Source organism: Psammomys obesus, unplaced genomic scaffold, assembly GCF_907164565.1.
Source record: "Psammomys obesus unplaced genomic scaffold, mPsaObe1.curated_primary_1811, whole genome shotgun sequence".
In the NCBI taxonomy this organism is placed as follows: domain Eukaryota; kingdom Metazoa; phylum Chordata; class Mammalia; order Rodentia; family Muridae; genus Psammomys; species Psammomys obesus.
Window position 1 is genome coordinate 11,867,888 of NW_026585742.1, and position 17,085 is coordinate 11,884,972.

Genomic DNA, 17,085 nt, shown 5'->3' on the forward strand with positions numbered 1-17,085 from the left:
CTTCTACTGTCTTCTGTAATACTGGATTTGTGTGTAGGTATTGTTGAAATTTGTTTTTGTCATTGAGTAGCTTGTTTTCTTTGTCTATGAAGATTGAGTGTTTTGTGGGGTATAGTAGCCTGGGCTGACATCTGTGTTCTCTTAGGGTCTGTATGATATCCATCCAGGCTCTTCTCGCTTTCATAGTCTGTGTTGAAAATCAGGTATGATTCTAGTGGGTTTTCCATTATATGTTACTTGGCCTTTTTTCTTTGTAGCTTTTAGTGTTTTTTCTTTGTTCTCTATACTTACGGTTTTGATTATTATGTGGCAGGAGGATTTTCTTTTCTGGTCTAATTTATTGGGCGTTCTGTAGGCCTCTTGTATTCTTATTGGCCTCTCCTTTAAGTTGGGGAAATTTTCTTCAATGATTTTGTTGAAAATTTTTTCTGGGCCCTGGAGCAGGGAGTCTTTGTTTTTCTCTATTCCTATTATTCTTAGGTTTTGTCTTTTTACGTTGTCTTGAATTTCTTATACAGTCTGTGTCAGGAATTTTTTGGATTTAACATTTTGTTTGACAGATACATCTATTTCTTCCATTGTATCTTCCACACCTGAGATTCTTTCTTCCATCTCTTGTAGTCCATTGGTTATGCTAACCTTTGTAGCTCCTGTTTTCTTTCCTAAGTTCTTTCTCTCCACAATTTCCTCCATTTGTGTTTTCTTTAACTTTTCCAATTCTATCTTCAGATCTTGAGCCGTTTTGTTGATTTCCTTTACCTGGCTGATTGTATTTTCCTTCCATTCCTTCAGCTGTTTGTTTGAACAATCCTCTGTTTCTTTTATTTCTTTCAGTCATTTACGCATTTTTTCTCTAAAGGCCACAAACTGTTTGGCTGCAACTTCCTGTATTTCTTTACATATGGCCATAATTTATTTGTTTTTATCTTCCTCTATTTCTTTATGGATGGTCATAATCTCTTTGAGTTTATCTTCCTCTAGGTCTTTATGCATTTTATTTGTTTCCTATGTTATCCTCTTCAAGAGCATAGATGTTAGGTCATCTTCTTGAATTTCAGTTATGTTGGGGTGTCCAGGCCTACTTGCCCCTGGATCACTGGGTTCTGGAGATGCCATATTGCTCTTTCTTTTCTTGGTTGAGCTTTTATTGCTGGCCTCTACCCATTGGGCTATCTTAGGTGTTTGGAGTTAGTTTCTGGTGGATCTTGGAATCCTGTGGTAGAGAGAATCCCCTTGGCAGGAAGCTTTTTGGTATAGTCACTGGATGGCCGATATTTTTCAGGAGTTGCCTCTGGTTACCTCAGGCATAGAGACCTGAATGGTAACTGTGGTCCTTGTTAGTCGAGAGGGCTCTCCTCTCACTGGAGTAATCCTGAAGACAGCTTCCCAGCTTCTGAGTTTCTTGCTGTAAATTTGGTGATCTGCTGCTGTAACCTGTGTGTCCCATGGTTTGGTCAGTTTTGTTAGTGATAACTGGTTGCCCCTTGGAGCAGTATCTGAGGGTTGATCTCAGGGATTCCAGGCTCTTTTAGGTCTGTGGTTGGGACTCTGTGCCCCAGTTTCCAAGCGGTAATCTGTGGCAGGTGTGTACTTCTCTCCTGGTAACTGCAGGCTATCTGGTGCACAATAGATCCCTAGGTTGGGCCTGTCTGTGGGACCTTTTCCAGGTATATACTGGGTGGCCTAAGTCTGTCCTCCTTGCTTTGTCCCCTGTGAGGATTTCTCTGACAGTGACTCCTTGTCTCTGTTGCCCTGGGGCGCACAGCTGTCTGTTCCTGAGAGCTGGGCATGTAGCAACTGTCTGTGCTTGTGGCTGGAGCCCAGTTCAGTGATGGCAGCTTGTACCCACTGGTCTGTGAGACTTTTTCCAGTGAAAGACTGAGTACCAAGTCAGTACCATTTCCTTCCTTCCCTGTGGGGTTTTCTTGAGACTGGGACTCCCAGTCTCTGGTGTATTTTGTACCCATCGATCAGCCTGGGAAGGTGATCAGGAAATTCAGGCATGTGGTTCTGATCTGGTGACCTTGTGTCTGCAAGACCTGGGATCTCTTCTGGCTTCTAGCTGGGTGACCTGAGAGTGGACCTGACTGATTCCCACACAGTGGGGGTTTCCTCTCACCTGGGAAACACAATCGCTGTTGTTTAGGGCCCAGAGTTCAGTCTCTTGGTCACTGTTCAGAAAATGTTGTCCTGTTCCTCAGATGCAGTGTCTTCCTGGCCTGGCACTGCCATCTTGTCCCTCTCCACCAGGTTAAATTTTTAATTATGGATATTTGAATAAAGTGATGGACCTTGTTGGGAGCTGTCTTAATATTTGTAGCTTGGGACTAATTTAACCAAATTGTAGGTACTTTACCCAACACAGAAACCATGATGATATGAAAAAAAAAAATCTTCTGCAAATGATGAAATTTTGAAATATATTAGTAAGTATACAAAATTGCTTATATGGTTTACTTTGTTTATAATACTATATAATTATAATTTTAAAATGGATATTGCATGCCAATTATATAATTTCTTATGGAAAAACTGTCAGTCTGAGGGTTCCCACTGGATGATTAGTTCGTGGTCTATTATTCTTTTTCATTATTTGAACTTTTTAGATTTCCTATGTTACAGACCTTATGAAAAAGATAAAGTATTTATTTATTTCGTTTTTTTTGTTTGTTTGTTTTGAGACAAGATTTCTCTGTGTAGCATTGGCTTTCCTGGACTCACTCTGTAGACAACAGTGGCCTCAAGCTCACAGAGATCAGCCTGCCTTTTCCTCCCCAAGTGCTGGGATTATAGGCGTTACCCACTGAGCCTGGCTAAAGTATTTAATAATGTGGCTAACAATACTAATTCACATTTGTGCAATAATATACATGTTTGTTTCTTAGTGCCCATAATTTAGAGGTACATATATGTTGAATTCATGCTCAACTCAGCAGGAGAATTAAAGCCAGGGTGCTTGTTTCAGGAAGCCACTCCACTTAGCAAGTCAGTGACCAAACACTTGGATACTTCCATTGCTTGCATTTCCCAAACCCAGTTTTCCAGAGACTTTTTTAGCATTAGGTTGCCCTGTCTTGATTCAGAGTCTCTGACAATACACATTTCTTTGAAGATGACAGTTCTTCCCATGTAGTCCATTTTCTGGAATAATGACCAGTTCATCCCTTTATGGGACTCATTTCTTGGCTTCCATCATGCCCCATTCTTCAGGAGTATGCCCTGTCTCTCTCTCTATCTATGCATCTCCTTTTCCTTCTCTACTTCTGCATCAGTCTGTCTTTATGTTGGGAAGCCCCAGGCTAAAAACATTTGTAGAGTATATAACTATTCAAATGAAATAATATAAAAGCAAATAAACCAGGTCTTAAACCTAGAGCACTGACAGACATCTTAAGCTTTAGGAAATGCAAAAGCAAAGAATGGGACCTGTGGAACCTTTCTGCTTAGACTTTTTTTTTTAATGTAAGTGACTACATAACTATAGATGAATTTTAAAGAAAATAGGGACTCCATAATTCTTTAGTGATAACCGAATCTTAAAATACTTTCATAAACTTTATGCTTGTTGTTGCTTTGAGATTCCTTGTGGCTTGACTCACTAAATCATTTCTGAAATTCTTTTGTTGTTTTAACACATTAAAGTAGCTCATTACAGCTGGGTATGTAGTTGAAAAATAGCACCTGCTTGTGTTATAATATAAAAATTACTTACCAGTAACAGAATAAAGAGCAATTTGCAAAGCTAATCATATTTGTGTGCTTGTCTGCAAAAAGTAAATTGTTAATATAAGCCCAGGGGGAAAAAAACATTTGCTGGTTTAAACAGTAGAAGCAGTGATATTTACAAGCATGGCTGAGAAAGCTCATGTATTTAATGTTGTCATGAAAATATAAAAGTGTATTAATTGTTTATTGGACTTCGGCCCTGGAGAACTCAAACAACTTAGAGACTCACAAAATATTATAAGAAGTCATATATGTTCTATCTTTTAATATTTGTGGAATCAAACATTATTAATTTGTATTTAGAAAAACATTTTTTGTTTTGTTTTATAATTTACTTTTCAGTACTAATTTCAAATGTAGACCTGGTTTTGTTCCCCTGCTCCAAAGTATTGGATATGCCTTTAATAGAGTAATTTTGAAACTGAAAATTAACATTTGACAATATGAAAGCAGATAGAGCAAAAGCCTTAGTTTTAGGGTCTTCAGTTTGGGGCTTGTTCCTTCATTTGTGGAATGAGGATGCTTAAGTGTTACAATTTCTGGTGTCCCTGGGGTCCAGAAGAGAATGCTTTAGAATAGTTGCCTTGGCCTAGGAAGGTAGCTCTGTGGTAGAGCCCTAGCCTAGCACATGCCAGGGCTAGCATCTTGCCCCAGAAATGAAATAAGCAACCAAACAAGCAAACAGACATACATGGCCAATGGCAGGCTGAAACATTTATTAGAAGGAAAGGGGCGCACAGGCAACCACTTCCCCAACTTTTTTTGTTTCTCTTTCTTTCCTTCTCTCTCTCTTTCTTTCTTTCTTTCTTTCTTTCTTTCTTTCTTTCTTTCTTTCTTTCTCTCTCTCTCTCTCTCTTTCTTTCCCTTCCTTCCTTCCTCCCTTCCTTCTTTCTTTCTTCCTTTCTTCCACTCTTTTTTTTTTCTTTCCTTTTCCACTTAAAGGCAGGCCGATGACTTTAGAATTTCTGTTCTTTAGTGAAAATCACAAAAACTAGAATTAGTCAGAAACCAGAATCCTTCTTTAGGAGACTCAGTTATACAAATCTAGAATCATTTCAATATTCTCCCAAGCTTTCTGGGTCAGAATTGGTCAAGAAACAGATATCAGGCTGACTTTCCTGATAGTAGATCATGGGACCGCATCCCACTGGGTCTTGATCATTCCTGGGGAAAATGTGTGCTACATGGAGAGGCATAAAAACATCTGAGCAGAAAGGCCTTTCTGCTGGTCCATACAGCCTCTTCTCATGAGTTCAAGCCCCTTCTATTTATTCAGGTAGATTTCTGATCTCCTTCATCAAATCTAAATACTAAGAAGGCATTTTAATTGTCATTGGATATCCTTAAGGTTCTTATAATATATCAAATTTTGATTAAATGAATCACTATGCTTTCATTACTATTTTGTATTATGAAGACTGTGTCAACTTTGACTCATATCACAGGGACAGAAGCCTTCCCAGTGTTTTACCCACAAAAACCTCTATTTATACAATTTTAAAAAGTTATGCCTTACCAACTATCCCTTTAAGTCAGAAGAAATAAGCAGAAGTCATGCTTGCAAATAAGATCAGATGGTGGCCTCTTCTCTGGTATTGATCAAGGGGAAAGGAAAATTCCACTTATCTTTAAATTTCCTACTTCTGGATACCAGGGTGAGATCTGTTCACAAGCACAGCCTTACTTCAGACATGCTAATAATACTCATTAAATCATCGACTATCCTGCAATCAGTAAAGCCCTTTATTAGTGCTCTGATCATGCCTTTCTGCTTTTGACCTGCCCTTTAATAAGGTTTCTTCAAAAGGCTGACTTCATCTGGTGCAATTTTAACTCCGAGAGAACAGCCTTACTGCCTAGTTTTGAGGACACCTGGTTGTAGCTTCCTATAGCTGGACTTTGCCCATTTCATTTTACTGTCCTAATGATGGAACTTTAATAGTTTGAAATTGGCCTCCAAAGAACAAATGATGAGCCACTACATTTTAGTCAGCAAGGACAAATGTGTTCTTTTTTTCCTAGTTCACTTACTGTGGTGTTAGGTGAGGAACATGAGGATTTACCGTCTGACATGTGAAGATCAAGGAGAAAAACACTAAGAAAAGACTTTGTGAAAATAGCTAAGGGCTATTGTGTGCTTTAGCTCACTAAAAGATTTGTAAATATGAAGCCACAGAACTGTCAGCTGGAGTCTGAATTCATTCATTTAGAAGCTGCAGCTGACCGAGTATTGGGTTTCAATGTTTAAACAGAAAACTATCTTTAATTTGTCTTACAAATGGCATTTCTCAGGGACTTCTATTACCATCTGTTGCTGATTAATTCCCCAATTTAGCAACAGCCTAGACTTCATCTGTAATCTCCAGACCACATATTGTAATTATGTCTGGTCCACAGTAACTGTGCAGTGAATCCTTTGTAAATAAATGAAGAGCTAGAAAATTGAATGTGTGTGGACACCACCCAGAACAATGCAGGGTTGTCTATGCAGGGCAGTCTGGATTACAAAGTTGAGTTCCAGTACAGTCAGGGCTGGTGCACAAGAAACCCTGTCTCAAAAAACAACAACAATAAAAACAAAAACAGAAAATAAAACAACATCTACATGAAATACAGATTATCATCTTGATGGCCCCATAGGTCTTATAGGTAATTGCATATTTTAGAAGGTGGTTCTTTGACATATGATCTAAAAAAATTAGAAGGTTTAGATTTGCAGTTATTCTTTATGTCTGGGTCACAGTATCTTAGGGGTCACACATCAGATATTTACATTATGATTCACAATGGTAGCAAAATTACAGTTATGAAGTTGCAATGAAATAATTTTATGCTTAGGGTCACCACATGAGAAACTGTATTAAATATCACATTGTTAAGTAGTTTGAGAATCTCTGGTCTACACAGCTCTCAAGAGTACTTGCTGCTCTTAACTTACTATGCTCCTTCAGGGGATCCCAATTTGGTTCCTGGCTATAACTCTAGCTTCAGGGAAGTTAGGACCTCCTTCTGGCATCTATGGGCAATTTCATCCACATTCACATACCCCCACACAGACACACATGCACACATACTTTAAAAGAAAAGGGAATAAAAGGAAAAATAATCAATTGGGTTTATTTATTCTAGATTAGGAATCTTAGACCATTAGAGGATGAAGCTGTCCTGAGTGATGAGGTATAGAGCCTGATCCTTCCTCTAGGCACATTTCTCAGCAAATATAAGTGGTGCATTAATATGAGATGTACAGGGAAGTAAACAGATTATTAATGCCATAATTTCTCTATGGTTTTAAAGCATGAAACATTCTTTATTAAAAGTTTCCAACTATTGAAAATTACTGTGGATTTGAAAGAATTTGATATTCCTAATAACCCTCAAAATCTAAAGTCATCATTGCAATTATCCAATGCATTTTCAGAAATAATCCAAACGAGCAGTCCTGTTAGGCCACAGAGGAGAGCTTTGCAGCCAGTCCTGAAGATACCTGATAAAACAGGATCAGATGAATGGGGAGGAGGTACCCCCTATCAGTGTACTTGGCAAGGGGCATGGTGGAGATGAGGGAGGGAGGGAGGGACTGGGAGGGAATGAGGGATCGGGACACGGCTGGGATACAGAGTTAATAAAATGTAACTGATAAGAAAAAAATAAAATTAAAAAAAATTTTTTAATAGCAAACCATATCCAAATTATACCTTGCTTATCTTCTATGCAAAGAGAGTGCTCATAAATAGTACCGTTTGTGGTTCATGATAAGCTTCCTCCCAGAGGAAAAAAAAATAATAGTTTGTGTTTGTGCCAGATGCTTGGCTGCATTAAGTGGCATAAAATTCCCCTGAAGTGTGTTCAGCAGACAGGGCAAAGTGCCAAACAACAGCAGAGAATTAAGTTGAACCCTGCTCACACACAAAATCCGTGGAGACACCATATGCGTATTTCCATTTAAAAATCAAAATGAAAAATTAATTCAACATGCATTTAATAGGCAAGTGTTTAGAGAGGGATAGTGAATTCTAGGGACACAATAAAGAACATTTTGAGGCCTACTTTTTGTGGTCAGATGCAGGCTATATCTGGAGTAGACACTTAACCCTTCGTAGTAATGACATAAGTGATGTAAAGGATACACAAGACTCGAGCAGGTGGCATGTCTCTAGGCAATCAATGTACTCTAGCAGAGAGCAAACTAGTCATAAGAGATTGGAAAAGATTACTTCTTACAGCATTTTCCTTTAGAAAATGAAAGAAATGCAGAGTACATACATCTATGACAACCTGTCTCTGGGACATAATTAATCCACCATCTCTAGTTTTTCTTCAGACTTTAGAGATGGAATACGACATTCACACTTTGAGCAAAGTGTTGGGAAAATATTCTGTGGACTGACTGAATACTCAAACCCAGGTTATTCTTTGATTTTTCTCTATTTTTTACAAACTGAAACATTCACAATTCTGTCTCAACAGTTCACACTCACTAGAGACATCTGGCCACAGCCCAAAGCAGGCTAAAAGAATTTAGACAGAGGTTATGTCCCTTTAAACCAGAGTACTAGCTTCCAATGCTCAGCATTATTCTCTGCCCTCACTCAGCTCTCCAGCGTTATTCCTTAAGGATACAGTATTGTAAGCTCCACATATTGAGATGATGTGGTTTTATCGCAGGAAACAGAAAAAGGTTCTACATTCAGCTTCTCTCACTCGAATTAGTACTCTATTGTAGTAAAAGTTAGAAGCATGCTCCAACCAAGGACTATTCGTGGAGATGACCTGGAACCCCTGCACTGGTGTAGCCCATGGCAGTTCAGTGTCCAAGTGGTTTACATAGTAATGGGAAGAGGGACTGCCTCAGACATAATCTGATTGGCCTGCTCGTTGATCACCTCCCCCTGAGGGGGGAGCAGCCTTACCAGGCCACAGTAGAGGACAATGCAGCCACTTTTGATGAGAACTGATAGACTAAGATCAGAAAGAAGAGGAGAACCTCCCCTATCAGTGGACTTGGGGAGTGGCATGCATGCAGAAAGGGGAGGGAGGGTGGGATCGGGAGGGGAGGAGGGAGTGGCTTATGGGGGGATACAAAATGAATAAAGTGTAATTAATAAAAAATTAGAAAAAAAAGTAAAAAAAAAGTTAGAAGCATGAAGCTATTATCTGCCTTATGCTAAGAGGCACGAGGAGATTTGTAAGATACATGAACCCATCGATATAGATTTTTCCAACTGTGTAGCAAAGACCATCAAAGTATTTTCTTTCTTTATAAACCTTTCTAATGTATCTTTGAAAATTAGGCATAGATAGCTTTCTTTTCTGTAGCTCTATTTAGAAACCATCCCCGCCCTGAATAGTAGTAGTACATGAAAATCATTCTTGTAGTAGTACCTTTTTGTTGCCATGGTTACTATTAATTTATGTATTTAAAAACACAAAAGAATAAAGCACCCACCACATAAACTCACATAACATATTTAACTGTATCACTGTGTTGTGGTTTGCATGTTGGTACATACCACCAGTAAAAATTCATTGCTAGTAGAGTCTGCTACTTGAATTCTTAACTGTACAATCAGAATGTACAAATCATTAGACATTATGTATGGGGGATGTCATTAAGGACTAAAAATATCAATCTCATGGCTTTTTCCCTGTTTGCATATGAGAATTGATATGCATAGATGTAAAAAAAACTGCACTATTCTTTCCTTAAATTTCTTCTTCAAATATTTTATTAAGTAAAGCAACAGAGAAAATACTATCTTGACTTTTCACAATATTTTTTATGTTTGCTATCCAACAACTTTCTCAATAAGAGAAAGAAATGCATAATTAAAGAGCATAAACATGGCTAGCTCCAAGTCACATCCCTGCAAGTAAAATAAAATCAGACAGTTCTTTGCTATAGCAAAGTTCTAAAACCATGGCACAGGGCTTAGTTTTTGCTTAATTTTCATCATCAGCATCATCATCATAGTCATCACCATCTTCCTATATACTTATTATTTATTATCAGAACATCACATATCATGCTCCTCTAGCTGTCAAAACTCATACCATAAAAGAGCAGTATATATAGATCATAAGTAAAAGTAATGATGTCAGGGTTCATTCTGCAATAATAATTACATTTGACCAGAAAGATGACATTAGAAAAGGAAAAGAAGAAACTCAGAAGACCACAACTAGAAGGCTAGAACATAGTTAACTAGAAAGTTTTCAAAGTTCATTTTTTTTAGTTCATCTCTCCTAGATAGAAGCTTCTATAGATAGAACTGTAGATATGATTTGATGATACAAATATAACTAACATGTATATATGCAGTCACAAATATGGGTTCTTTTGACTTGTCTTTGGGAATTTTTCTTTTCTCCCTCTTTCTCTCTTTTAACCAGTCTCATATAGCCCATGCTGGCCTTCATTTTTCAATCCTCAAGTCTTGGCCTTCATGGTCTGTAATTTGAGACAGGTATACATACTTTGTTTATTTTTTGACAGTGCTGGAACTTTAACTTTCATTTTTGTGAATATTCGACAAGCACTCTAGCACTGAGCTATATTCTCGGTAATCTTTTACTATTTAATTTTGAGACAGCATCTCACTAAGTTACCTAGCTGGCCTTAAACTCACTCTATGCAGGCAGGACTTAATCTTCAAAATTCTCCTGTCTTAGCCTCTAAAGCAGCTGAGATTACAAGCTATGTGCCCCAGGGCGCAACTAGGAAATATGTTTCTGATAATGGTGCATGGCTGATTCACACGGTTATCCCCAATGGTCTGAGCCTGCATTTAGTGTTTCCATGTTTTGGCCTCTTACAGAAAAAGCTGAAAACTGGACTCAAAAAGATTTGCAGAAGAAGCAAGACAAACTTTATTTGAATCAAAATAATGGTGCTGGTTATAAAGTAAGATTCTGTGACCATGTGAGTGAGGCTCCCCAATGGCTCTGTTCTGGTCATCCTTTTATGGAGTCCAAGAGAAGGAGAAGTCAGTTACTAAGGGGCATGGTTTGTATAGTTCTCTGTATTGATTGATATATACATTGTTACTAATGTGTAAGTCTCCTCCCATATTGCATTTGATTTGAATCATATGCTTGCCCAATTGTGCACACGAATAAGAAATATATAGAAGATTTTCCCTAAAATGTGAGACACAGTTGAATCCCACTGAACATCACAATAAGCCTGTGTCCCTAACTTCAAAATAAATGCAGTCTCAGGAAGCAGTCACCTGTGATTGCCAGCTACATATACTGCTTGTATTTATGGATAGGACTGTTTAATCTTTAAATGATTTTACATTGATGACTAAAAATTCACACTTTGGAGCTGCAGGCCTTTGAAGATTTGCTAATTTGAGTCTGTGGAATAAAGTCATCACAGATAGATTGGAAGTAGGAAATGCACATAAACTTATAGTGTGCATATGTAGTAAGACTATAAGTCTCTTGGCTACCAGTAGCTGCAGTTTGGATAGCTTCCTAAAATCTAGAAATGAATCAGAGTTTGGGTTTTAGGAGGTAAAAATGAGTTATGGGATGGCAAAAAGATAAAATGCAGGGGAAACAAAAGGTTGTCTTATTTCTTTAGTAGTTTATCAGCCTAAATCCTCAGAATAGATCATAGGTAAAAACCTTCCTGGAGGACATGCTGTTGTTAACTTTCAGTCTCTGGTAAGAGTGAGTGAGGGAGGTTAGAAAAAGGGAAAGGGCTGTGTGACTCTTGTGCTTAACTATAAGTTATGATTTAGTCAAATACCAGAAACTAAGAACAAGCTTGTCCTTGTGCTTTGGGCAGAAGGAGGAGGAAAAGCCAAAGTATCATTGTTGAGTTGTTGGTCGCTGAGCCCCAGCAGGTATTTTCACCAGAATAAATTCCTGGAGAAAAAATTTTAACATGAATAGGTCAAAAATGTTATTAGGAATCAGACTTTCCCCGAGGGCTTATACTGCACTCAAATCCTAGTCCCTGTTAACAAGACCTCACTATGGCATCCCTTTTGTTCTGTTCCCAATATTCGTGTGTGTGTGTGTGTGTGTGTGTGTGTGTGTGCTGTCTATATGTATACCACATGTGTGTAAGCGAATAAAAAAACAGAAGATGTCAGGCCGTGGAACTGGGGTTACAGGAAGTTGTGCACCCTGGTGTGGGTAAGGGGAACCAAACCTGTGTCCTCTGCAAGAGCAGCAAGTTCTCTTATCTGCTCAGCCAGTTTTCCATCCCAAACTGCTAAATAAATGCAGATGTACACAGAGAGTTGTGTAGCCTGGTGGACAACAGTGTGATATAACAGTAGGCATGCTAAATGGTAGGAGGTCATGCAGAAGAAAACAATCTTACAGCTAGAAGTAGACAAAAGTACCACCGTGATGATCCACATGTTTAGGTAGGCCTTACATCTTAGCACAGCTTTTTTGAGCGGTGTTTTATTGTTCAGATAATAAGCAGTCCCCCTTGAAATACCTCTTAAAGAAGAATACAATAGTATGTCTTTGTTCTTTGGCAGAAAGTCTCGAATGGACAGTAATCTTCTGGACAGTTCAAATTGTCACATGCCCATCCAGGGCCAGAGTTGGACTCAGATCTCATTCTTTGGAGCAATCACCAGGCCTCCTGTTTCAGTTCCTTATTTTGCAAGGTACTGATTATGAGAAAGGGGTCATCCTCATAACCACTAAGCTTACTAATATCTGACTATCTGTGTAACAGCCTTCTCTCCTCATAGTTTCTGATTCCAGAAAGCTAGAATGGTCAGTAGAAATGTGCACTCAATCCATTGCCTTACCAGTGCTAGGCAGGGTAGAAGTTCATGATATAAAAAACTAATCAGCTCCATTTGATTCCCTAAACAATGAATGCTTACGGATACCAGGTATACAGCTTACATAAAAAATTCTTTATTTTTGAGAGCCACATTAAATAAACATTATACACAAAATAAATTTATAAGGAACTGGGTATAGAATTTTAAAATGATAGGTTATTGTCAAATTTCCCAGAATGCTAGGGATTTAGGTTGATGCTTTTTATTTATATCAGTACATTTTGGTGGATATTTTAATAGACAACTCCCATCTTAAGTGTTAGCCACTTAAAAATTAATTGTGCCCTTAGCTGAGCATGGTGGCATGTAATCCCAGGACTTGGAGAGGCAGAGGCAGGCATATCTCTGTGTATTTGAAGCTAGCCTGATCTACAAAGTAAGTCCAGGAGAGACAAGGCTACACAGAGAAACCCTGAAACACAAAACAAAACAATTGTATCCACTTTGGAGCCTCAGGTCTACACAGGCAGAAAAGACAGCTTGAAATAATGCATGATAAAATCTGAAGATGAAGAAATCTGTAATAGCACTGAGAGGCAGGGTGTGGAGGCAAACTTTAGAAGGGTATCACTATGCATAGCACATGCCTCTGGGATGACACCTGTTAAGCTCCATGATACCATATATTAGTTCAAGATTCACATCTATGTCACTTCTTTAAACTTAGCTGTATTAGCATAGTTCTGCTTTATTAGCTTCTCTGTGTATGATTCTGCTTCAGAATTACAGAATCTGAAAGCATCTCAATGTAAGCATACTTGTTTATTTAGCGCTGACATCATTTATACTTTAAAAAGGACGTTCACTTGTCTCTTCAGGATTCTCATGTTTCTGGGAATAGTTTAATTCAGAAACTGACTGATTATTGGCCAAAATAGCCTCATAGGGGTCAGAGTAAGCTCCTATATAGCAAAACTGCTCTGCATCTCTGTCCCAAAGAGAAACATACTAGGCCCAATGCAAATCTTTGCCAAATGGTGCTTTTGAAAATCTCTTAGAAGCATTGCTGTTCAGGCTTAACCCTTCTTTATACTGACATAGATAGATAAATGTGGTTGTGCAGTCAGTCACATGGCCTAAATGTAAGTCAAGTTGGTTAGATTTCTGCCTTCAAAGAAACTCTAATGCCCATGAATCAAGGCAGACAAAGATGAGTAAGCACAGACTAGAAACTTTATACCATAATGCCCCAAGGATAGTTTCCAAAGTCCATGAAAACTTAGAGTTAAATAAAATTAAAAATATCTAGATTTAATCTATAATAGATTTAATCTATAACAGATTTAATCTATTTAATCTATAATAGATTTAAATCTGTGTTTTTCCCTCCACTGTCAGTGTATACCTGATGATACAAAACAGCGATCAGTTAACCTTCTCTGCTTTTCTCCACCATTGTACTCCATTTCTCTCAGATTCTACACCTCTTAGACTCTTCACAGCACTTTACACCTTTCTACCATTTGACTCATTTTTCCAGTTTAATTGTCTAGTTGGAAAAACCTAGGTAATCTGTAACAAAGTGATTATCATGGTCCTTCAACGCCATCACTTTGTGAACATGAGTGTGATTATGTACCTTACTTGTTTTGTGTTCAATCTCAATGTATCAGAAATGTCAATCAAGAACCTACCAATCTTTGTGCAGTCTGTTGCTCTGTCATCTCCAGCCTTCCTGAGCCACTGCAGAGCATCAGGCTTTTCTGCTCCTGTGCTGAGAATACGCTTGTTCTGCTGCAGGAATTCTTTTGTAGTAAGGATATTAATTTCAGAAGTAGAATCATTCACCTAGAGTGTGCAGTGTTACAGAAACTCTCATCTAATCTACTGAAAAATGTAGATTGTTCTTGGATCTTCTAACAAGTTTATTTTGAAGCTGGGTGTGAGGGCTGCAATACACTTTTAACTCAATACAGAAAAGAATGAAGCAAGAGCATTCCAAGAGGTCAGAGGCCTACAGAGTGAACTTGTCTCAAAGTTTTAGGCATAGGCGTGTTTTGAAGACTTATGTAGAGATAGTGGCATATTGATTAAATTATGTCCAGCTCTCATGTGAATTTAATTGACTATGTTCACTTGCAGTGCATCATGGTGAATTGAAAATTAGAACTAGGCAGAAAAACAAAACAAACAAAATATGTGGCTTCCTTCCTTAGGATCAAGGCAAGGCAACCTGTCACTGACTTTTCTGTTAATTGTGACAAGCCTGAACATCCTGTTAGGCTCACACTATGCCTTCTGATGTTCTATGCTGTTGGATGCACCTGGTGCATGAATTTTCTTTCTGTACAAACTGTTTCTAATATATAATTTTCGAAACCATTGTTCCTTCAATTAATGTGCCTAGTCTTTGGGAACATCTTATGAGAATGATGCAAATAAAGGTGTAAATATTTATTTATTAAAATATAGTATAATGAATGCCCCTACTTTCTCTAGTTGCTATAATGAATTCATTGTCATTTTTATTAGTAAAGTGGGAATTTAGCTTGAATATAAATTGGGAAATAATGAATTACACACCAGAAATAGTCCTTCATTGAGATTTTTTAAAGTGACCCTAAAAAGTTTTGCCGTGGAGAACTTTGTGTTCTAAAACTCTCCTTGTCTATACATATATCATGTACTCTCCATGTACCTTCAAAGGCTTCACTGTCTCACTGAGCATAAATAAATACATATTTCATAACAAATGGCTTTCTCTTTCATTAATATGTCACCCAAAACTTCTGAGAAACAGTCTTAATGAAATAAGCCATGGGAAGTGATGCAGGCCTATAAGTCCCAGGACTGGGAATCAGAAGAAGCAGGAAAGTGTCAACATTCAGACTAGCCGGAGCTGTGTAGTGATAGTGTTTCAACAAATTCCACCATCCTCCTCCCCACAGTAAATAGTAGCTTCAGGAAATACAGATTGCCTTTAAAACAGAATCTCAGAAATCACCAGTGATAGAACTGCATCTATCATATTAGCTATTTAACAGTCACAGAGCTTCCTGAGCATGAAAATCATGTTGGAGAGAAATATTACCTTTCCTTCCCCAAGGAATCCCTGGTAGGATGCAAAAGGAAAGAAAGAATTAGGAAATCTCTCTGCTTCTCTATGCCCTATTTGCTTTTGAGTTTTCAAGTTCAGCTTCCTGAGTACATATATCCTCAGTTATGTGTGAGTCCTTCTTGGGGACAGTGAGTGTTAATCAGTTACATTGTAGGAAGAGAAATATTTTATGAACAGAGAAGGTGAGAATCAGTCTTTGCTAGAGCCCTTGTTAATTTTTATTTGGAACCCAGTACCTCTAGTGTCGGAAAAACACAATGCTAGTATAAATTCTTACACACAGTCCCCACATACTCTAAAAAGAAAATGTCATTGGGTTATTAATGTTCAAATCCTTAAGAGAAGCAACTGGATATTTCTTCCTTTTGTCTCTTAGAATATGATTCCCATTACTTTCTAAGCATCATTCTTTAGATAGTCCTGAGCAGTGTTAGCTTGAACCGTACCTGTTATTGAGAGTCTGTATTTGTGGTAATACATAGAATTCTAGTTTAGAAATGAGCCTGATTGCATGGTTCATTGTGTTCTCCTTTGTAGAGCCAGGCTGCGGCCCATTACAAAGGCACGAAACATGCCAAGAAGCTCAAAGCACTGGAAGCCATGAAAAATAAACAGAAATCTGTCACTGCCAAGGACAGCGCAAAGACTACCTTCACCTCCATCACTACCAATCCCATCACCACCAGCTCTGACAAAACAGGTTAAGCAATGATCTTTGTTGTTGTCCTTATTATTGTTTGGGCGTTTCCTTCTTTCTCTAACCCCATATATGTTTAAATTCTTGCCCACTACATTTACTCATGCTAGAATCCATCTATCTATGTAATGGTAATTGTTTCCTCTCACTTGACAAAACCCTTAAGACAATCACCAGTTATGCATCAGATATTGCATTCAGTGGTAGTCTTGTGCCTGTTTAGAGAGACCCAGTTGTTATAAATTCCTGGGAAGCCATATTTTCTATTTTTTGAGAAGGAAATAGTTTATGTATATACTCAATGACATCTGCACAATCCCTACCTTATAACTGTGTGAGTGTTTTATCTAGCTGTGAGTACACAGCTAAATCTACTGTGAATGGGGAGAGGGACAAGTGCACTACTACCTGTAGCCTATATTCTTGTAAATTCCAAGCTCTGCATTCTTTTAAGTGTGGCTATGTGATTGGGCTCCTGAAGGTTGTGTAACCTTCCTTCTACTTGTGCAGGTAAGTCTTATTGATGCCAGTTATTGTTTTAATGGTCTTAATAGTAAAAAAAATGGCCTCTGAATGGCCTTGGGTTAGCGCTTGGAAATGGCTAGTTTAATCATAGCTAAGAAACTAGTGTACCCTAAACTGACATTTAAAATCTGAAGCCATTGGTCCTTGAAGTTTATTGAAGATGTAGACCTGAACAATTCTGGGACAGAATTGTAATAAATTACTTTCTAGAATATAGAATTTAGAACACAGGGGCTAGTGAGACCATTGCCTTC

At 38.1% G+C, this 17,085-nt stretch overlaps 1 protein-coding gene across 4 annotated transcripts in view; it reads left to right on the forward strand.

The window, feature by feature from the left end:
* The window catches only part of Znf385d (zinc finger protein 385D), a 416,968-nt gene that overhangs the window by 252,571 nt on the left and 147,312 nt on the right, over positions 1 to 17,085 (forward strand). For all 4 annotated transcript variants that reach the window (XM_055599063.1, XM_055599064.1, XM_055599066.1 and 1 more), the window contains one exon: positions 16,147 to 16,309. In XM_055599063.1, the coding sequence (XP_055455038.1) occupies positions 16,147 to 16,309 (163 nt within the window). The remainder of the gene's footprint in view (positions 1 to 16,146; positions 16,310 to 17,085) is intronic.